The sequence below is a fragment of the Notamacropus eugenii genome, chromosome 5 (assembly GCF_028372415.1).
Source record: "Notamacropus eugenii isolate mMacEug1 chromosome 5, mMacEug1.pri_v2, whole genome shotgun sequence".
In the NCBI taxonomy this organism is placed as follows: Eukaryota; Metazoa; Chordata; class Mammalia; order Diprotodontia; family Macropodidae; genus Notamacropus; species Notamacropus eugenii.
This window is the reverse complement of record NC_092876.1, coordinates 345175076-345183073: the sequence shown is the minus strand read 5'-3', so window position 1 is coordinate 345183073 and position 7998 is coordinate 345175076. Positions and strand designations below refer to the sequence as shown.

Below are 7998 nucleotides of genomic sequence, written 5' to 3'. Positions count from 1 at the left end.
TGCTTACACTTGCTACACATTTCTTAGTGTGAAAGGAACACGGTATTTTGAAAAAAATGTGGTTGGGGTGGTGACAAAGAATTATGTTCATTCATTTTATAAGGGGAAGATAATCAGCTCTGCCCCGGGAAGGTACTTTTGTTTGTTTTGTTGTGTTTTTTAGGGGGAATAAACTGGAATAGACTTTAATTTAAAAGGAGGAGACATAATGGTTGAACTTAATGACCAAGAGGAAGGAAAGAGAGACAAGGATTCTACTTAATTATTTTTTAAAATGGGAAAGATGAGAGCCACAGTTGGAGAATTTTGCCCAGGTGTTGTTGACTCTGACAAACAATGCGCAGTCCCAGGCACAACATTAACACATGCCAAAATCCACATGTGGCAGGGGTATTAGAGTCCTGCCACCCCTGCCTCCCACCACCAAACCCTATTCAAATGTGGTGACAACTATGGGAGAAAGTGGGGGTGACATGTGGTCCCCAAACCCTCCAAAACCTTTCTTGTAAAACCCTATTGTAAACTCTTCTGCTTCGGGACTGGCTTAAGTGTTGAAATGTAATTAAAATGGGAGAAAAAGATAGAGGAGAAACTGGAGTGTGAATGCTTTATTTTTACAATGAAAAAAGAAGTGGTGAGGTGGGAACTTAATTAAAAAATCATGGAGAGAGATGCGGGGGGAGGGAGGAAATAATTGAAGCTGAGATGAACACGGGAGGTGGGGAGAGGACAGAGGGTCAATCAAGGAGACTCTGAGGAAAGCCGCAAAAGCAGGATTCATTATAACACGAAAAAATGATGGGCAAAAATCAAAAAAGGAAGGCTGCGCTAAAAACTGACATGATCCTAAACCAATTACTGGGCCATCCAGAAAGCCAAGAATCCTGTTCCATAATTCATATCTCTTTCTAGTGAATGTGTGGCTGCAAAGCCTATTTTTACTCCTCTCACAGTGAATCCTCCAATGCTGGCACCAAGAAGAATATTCCGAATTCACAGAGTACATGTGAGTGAACTAAGATTTACTCTTCCAGAGTTGAATTTTACTTCAAATAAATGAGTGAAAGGGCTGTAAGTCACTCCCTGCTGGCCTACACATGTTCCTTGCTCATTCCCAAGTAGGTTTCAGTGAGGACTGCAGGCAGGTAGAGCTCAATGGTTCCAGGATTCAGGAAGCTGCCAACTTCTGACCAATTTATTGATTTTTCTGCTCCTGTTGCTGGCCACGTATTATTAATTTATATTAATATTTACCTGCGGCTCTTAGTCTGCCTGTTGTAGCCACTGAGCCATTTATAAGGAAGAGGAAGGGCAGCAGACAAGACTACTATGGTGAAGAGTATGTGACTGGAATGGAGACAATTGATTCTGCTTTTCCTCTTTGAAAATGACAAAAAGTTAATGAAAGACAGCTACTAAAAACAATTTAAGGACTGGCTAATATAAACCTCTCCTCTTCAGAGTCTAAACCAAGAGGCACCCATTTTAAAATATACTTAAGTTTAGATGAGACACACAAGAAAACCTTTCTGTACTGGGCAAGAGTAAATTTTCGCTGTCTTGCCAAGTCACTGCTATTTGATGCTTAAATCTGATAGTATTCTCTATTTCCACATGGCTGTACAATCCACGGAAGCCAGGGATAGAGAAGGAAGAAAGGCTTCCATACTCGCAAATAACCCCTATTGTCATTCCCTTTATTTTTCCATTAGTGGGGGAAGATGTAAGGCTGGACATTCTAGCAGCCAATACATTGCCCCGGAGCCCACCAGGAAGAGAAAATCTGTTCGTTCCTGTTCATTCTTTAAAAGCGTGAGTATATTTCAGTCATAATGCAGGTTCTTCAGAACTCCTCCCCCAAATCTTTTTCGGTCAGGAAAGCCAGGCATCTGTAGCAGGAAGATAAAAAGTTATGTCTAACACAGATGGGACACATTCATCTCCCTGATAACATGAATGTCTTTTCTCTTAATTCTCCTTTTCTATAGCGAAATAACTCAATGGTAGCATTCACACATTTATATTGTGGAACTAGTTTATAGAAGTTTTACTAAGAAATTCAAAACTGTAAGAATAAGTTATGGAAAAAATGCTGCCAAAGTATAGGTATATCTGCCAAACAGGTATAGGTAATAACAGCATCAACTAAATTAAGAAAGAAGAAATGCCAGGTGAAGACTGAACATTACTTAATTAATATATTAGAGTTCAAAATGAATTGATACCATTACAAAAGCCTGTTCTTTAATGTTAGGAATAGAAGAGAACAGGACATGTGGTTCCTTGTGAGCCAAGAGGAATCCCTGTCACTCTGTGTTTTTATAATCTAAAGAGCTTTAGAAATTGGGCCAGCCTTGGAGTCAGGAAGACCTGAGTTCAAATCTGGACTTAGACACTTGACACTGACTAGCTGTGTGACCTCGAACAAGACACTTAACCCTAATTTCCTTGTCTTCCCTCTTCCCCACCTTCCCCCATAAAGCTTTAGAAATCAAACTATTCCAAATCCAAGGGAAAGATTTAAGGATACAGGTCTTTTGAGAATCATTATGGTGATTACCATTTCATATCTGAGATCCAGGAAAACATTTCTAGAGCCAGTGTACATCATAAAAGATAAAACGTAGCACCTTAACTCTAACTATCGGCCTCACTTTACTGAAAGAAAAAGGTGGTCACTGACCTGGTTACCATCTCGAATAAAATATCTCTTCTCTATGACCTGTTGGAAAGTGAGAGATGATTTAGCAAATGTAGAATACACATATCTGGAAAAAGTGGTTAACTGTGATGGCTACTCAGGGGACTCAAAGGCTTATCCACAATTAAGAGACCTTAATTAATCTATAATTAAGAGGCTTCATACAATTTAAAGCAAAGTCTGTTGCCAGTTAGCTTAGACAGAGCACAGAGCTAATCAGGCCAAGGTTGCGAGCTTGATCTCCATTTATACAGTTAGCTATGCTCTTTTTCATGACCACAAACTGAACCCTTAATTAGGACGTTTCATTAACAGCTGGGTGTCCTTATCCTTAGTCACAAAGAAGACCAGGTAAAAGAATGTGGATGGATCTGTGTAAAGTAATGATTAGTGAAAAAACAACTGAAAATAAGATATACTATTACAATGTTAGTATTATTTTAATATGTGATGGAGAACATGTGAAAAATAATCAATATTGATCTTTGTTGTTGCAGTGGCTGGAGTCAGGATAAATTACACTGTAACAAGGGTGCTCAGGTAAGGGGCAGATGTATCTCCATGAGAATGAAGAAACCACGGCATAAAAACCCTCCTGGGAAAAAATAAAATAGTTCAAAATCTAAGGGCAGAAATTCTATACTATTCCTTAAATAGAACCGTACGGGTACTGCCTACATGGTGAAGATCATACCCCATTCCATTCCTTTTGATCATGTGTGATACTTGTCTGTGTTTCCCCACATCTCCCACTTGTTCTTTTAGTAACTGAGGGATACCAATGTACCACCTGGTCATGTTTCTCAATATGACCAGCCCATTTTTTTTTCCAGTGATATACTCCTTATGCAACTTCTCATGCATGAGCCACTACAGCTAATATACTACATTTTGCTTGCTTGTCATGCATCTTTTCATTTCCAGCTGTCCTTTTAATTCTTCTGAGATAATTCATCAGTGAACACCATTACTCTGAGAATAATGGTATTCACTGGTTTCATCTATTCAATGGTAATTCAATAGCTTTTCAGTGGTAATCAATTTGAGACCGCTGTGCAATTTCCCAAATACAATCCAGTCTGATAGCGTCCTCAATTCTCAGCCCAGATCACTAGCAGCACTTATCCAAGCATATTTATGGGCTAAGTCAATAGGCTACCTGTTCAACTAGATGAGTTTTTCATCCGTTTTTGTCTTCCTCAAGAGGAAGATGAGATAGATTAATTGTGCATTGTGATGGATTTCTCTGAGGCAGTTTTGTAGTGCTCTATCATTGCAAAAAGGGACAGGTGAAACTTCATTAGAGTAAAACCTTCTTTCATTTGGACTTTACACAGGACATTTTCCACGTCACCAGATGATCTCTGTTGAACATCTATCGATCAGCTTGTTTGAATATCTTCTTTGATGTTGCTGAACAAAGCTGTGTCTGTGCTCATCTCAGTCATGGAGTTTTAAATGATTATGAGGTATATGTGAGAGGAACCTTGCCTGGAAAAACTCTCAAAGCTATTCAAAGTCAAATGCTTTCTTAAAATTAGGGAACAAAATGAGAACTTACATATTCTCTATAATTTTCAGGCAGCTGTGTAGCTACACTGATGTGATAATCTAGAGAAAACCACCTTCTCAATCTTGCCTTTTCCTTTCTCAAGGACTCATCAAGGATATCCTTCATATGGGCCTAGTTTGCTCTCAAAGATTTTATGAAGATGAGAAAGTAAGCAAGCATTATGGGTATATAGTTACAATTATCTTCTTAGTTGCCTTGTTGTGTAAAACCACTATTTGTGATCTTTCTCATTCTCTTGCTGTCTCTCCTTTTTTGAGATATCTTGAGAACACCTGCAACGCCAATTTAAATTTCTTTTTTTTAATTCTTTTTAAATCTTTAAATTCGACTCTTAATATTTTTAGAGTTAAAGTGTATCATAGAATACAAATTTCTTCTGGGTCAAATCTAGCCATTTTTTCTTATATCTTTTGAAGCACCATTACCAGTTTTCATCTGGCATCTTGGTAATATGCACATTTGCAGCACCACACTGGTAGTTCCACTATGCCCATCGATGAAAATAAAGAGAAATTCTAGCAGGTCTATTCCTACTTTGTACCTGTCTGTTTTCCTCCTTCTGGTTTGTTTCTAAATGCTCTGGGGATAATCCAGTCATTTTCTCTTGAATTTCTTTTTGCTGTCACATGACAATATTGCTCATAATGTATCTAATGATTTTCTTCATAATGTTTTGGTAATGAGTATTAGGTGAGATCATTTAAGAATCTAATCCATATGACAATTCTTAAATTTGATAAGCAAAAATGTTTGCTAATCTAAATACTAAACCCCAAATTTGCTGCAGCTGAAAAAGCCTGGAAGCTCAGGTTCCCCCAATCTTTTTTCTTACGTGCCAGAGAGCACTAAATCTGAGTCAGGTCACAGGGAGTACTTTCTGATGATATGGGGAATGAGAAGGCAGTGGAATATTCCTACTCTGGAAATCTCTCTACAAAGAAAGGGGTGTGTGTGTGTGTGTGTGTGTGTGTGTGTGTGTCTGTGTGTGTGTCTGTGTGTGTGTGTGTGTCTCTGTGTGTGTCTGTGTCTGTGTCTCTGTGTGTCTGTGTGTGTGTGTGTCTGTGTATGCGTGTGTGCCTCAACTGCGTATGTGATTATGGCAACTTCCAAACCAAACCAATCCAATCCAATACCTATTTATTAAATGTCTGCTATGTGTAAGACATAGAAGGCACTGGAGATGCAAAGACAAAGGGGCATACCAAGAGAAGAAATTTATAGGGAAGGAGAGATTCCTATTCCTGATTCTCATACCCTCTTCTCCTGCCTCCCTTCCAGAACTGTACACACTAAGAGTGAGGTGCTGATGATATGAATATGAAAAAATGACGGTCCCTGCACTCCAGGAGTTTATAATCTAACAGGGAGATAAAACATGTGCACAAATAAGTATCAGACCAGGGGCAAAGAAAGGATCCAGATAAACTGTGCCAATAAAGCCTGGGGAAGGAGAACCTTTTTCATTGGTGAGGACAAGAGAAGTCCTGGTAAAAGAAATGTACTCTGAAAGAAGTACCTTGAACTTTGAAAGAAGATGAGAAAAGAGTTCATTCTGCTCTCCAGTTGTCTTAATGTGAAATATGAACACTGCCACTTGAGCAGCTCTGCAGATAAGTGACTTTGCCAAGGCAAAGACAAATGGTGCCCTAATTTATGAGCTTGTTGAGTCATCTTACATTTTTATTCCATTTCAGCACTTCAAGAATAGGTCAATAATTGGAATTCAAAAGTCTCTGAAACAGAATTATCAGGACATCAACTTCATATGTAGCAATTACTTTAGAAATTACATGTGTCTGGGATTAATAAGTACTTAGAATCAGTCTAGCAAATCAAAACAATCCTTAGGACTTGTATTAGCATCAGGTGAGCACCTTTTTTTTTTTAGGAATGTGTATACACAAAGGAATGTGTATTTAAAATCACAAGTGGGATCAGTTGCCCACTGACAAATAACAAAAATGAAAAATTTAAACTCTGATAGTCATGAGTTATCCTTTGTGGACAAAGGTATGAATACTTCAGCAGGCAATGAGCAATTATGCTAACAGATAAGGAAAGAAATAGCAGATGTTCCCCAGGTTGCTAAGTTCAGCCTGAAGGAATAAAGGGACACTGCAAGCCACATCCTTAACTCTCATAATACACAGGCTCCTACTTATATTAGAAAAGAAAGTGAGAATTTACCTTATCAAAAAACCTACTGAGCTTGACAGCGTTGGAAGATCCTGCAGCAAGGTATCGGGGATTTGTGCAGTCCTAGAAAAGGGAACACAAAATCTATCATGAGCACTGACTTATATTTTTCAACAACAACTCTTTATTAATTCTAATAATTATTAGTAGGTCTTTCTATAGAGAAATAAAGTGCATTATACTTTTACAAACAGTTTCTATAGGTGGTTTTCAAATTACGATTAACTCAATAAATGATGAGAGGTGTTACAGAAAGGTAATGTTGCCTATTTTTGGTGACCAATCAATCAATTCTATGGTCCTCCTTGAGGTAGGTTTATAATGCTAGCATTTTTTGAATGAAAAATCAACCAGCCAACAAGCATTTATCAAATACCTACCATGTGCCAGGGACTGTGTGTGCTGAAGCTGAAGGTGCTAAGCACTTAATTAATTTAAGGCCACACTGGGAATTAGTAATAGAATCATAACTAGGTAAGAATTCTTCAATTCCAGTCCTCTCCACTAATCCTCACAGAACACTTACTCATAACCAATGTGACATGAAAAAAATCATTTGAAGTTTCAGGTCAAACGCAACACCAGACACAAGCATAATTACTTCTTCCAAAGACTCAAGATGCAATGCTTAGGTCTGAAGGTACAAAGGGCACAGGGCCCTAGAGAAGACATGTGTTGAAACAAAAAAAGAAAAGCCTGAAGGCAGCAGGTTAAGAACTTACCTTGGGGCAGCTAGGTGGGGAAAGTGAATATAGCACCTGCTCAGGAGTCAGAAGGACCCTTCAAATCTCGCCTCAGACACTTGACACTTACGAGTTGTATGCCCTTGGGCAAGTCACTTAACTCCAACTGTCTTGCTTTCCCCCCTCCAAAAAAAAAAAAAACTTACCTCCTGGTGTATTAACTATTTAGTAGCCTATCTGCTACACATAGGAACTCTATAAATGCAACTAGAGAATGTTGTTTACAGAAATGAAGATGGATCTAAATAATTAGAGAAATATTAATTGCTTATGAGTAGCCTGAGCCAAAATGATGAAAATGATAATACCAGGAATTACTATTTGAAAAAAGCAGTGGACAAACTGGACATCAGTCAGACAGAAGGGAGGTTCAGCTATACCGCTCCACAGAGATCAAAGAAAGAAGTTCCAAAACGTACAGAACCATTCGTAGCAGCTCGTTGAGTAGTGGCAGAGAAATGGAAACTAAGGGGCTACCTTTTAATTGGGAAATGGCTGAACCAACTGTGGCATGTGAATGTGATGGAATACGATTGTGCTGTAAGAACTTAGGGAAATGATTTCAGAAAAACTTGGGAAAACTTATTGCAGAGTAAAATTCCTAGAACCAAAAGCCCAACTTATTTAACAACAGTACTGTAAAGATGAACAACTTTGAAAGGCTTTAAGAACTTGATCGCTGCAATGACTAACCATGATACCACAGGACTGGTATCCAACCTCTGGACAGAAAGGGCCTGATTGACTATGAATATTTATTATAAAAGCTTTAAAATTAAAAAAAA

The 7998-nt window shown here is 38.3% G+C and overlaps 1 protein-coding gene across 1 annotated transcript in view; it reads right to left on the bottom strand.

The window, feature by feature from the left end:
* Positions 1-593: 593 nt before the first annotated feature.
* The window catches only part of RABL3 (RAB, member of RAS oncogene family like 3), a 57261-nt gene continuing 49856 nt past the window's right edge, over positions 594-7998 (bottom strand). The window contains exons 6-8 of the mRNA XM_072613891.1: positions 6462-6533; positions 2684-2722; positions 594-1889 (exon numbers count right to left, since the gene is read on the bottom strand). Of these exons, the coding sequence (XP_072469992.1) occupies positions 1824-1889; positions 2684-2722; positions 6462-6533 (177 nt within the window). The 3' untranslated portion in view covers positions 594-1823. The remainder of the gene's footprint in view (positions 1890-2683; positions 2723-6461; positions 6534-7998) is intronic.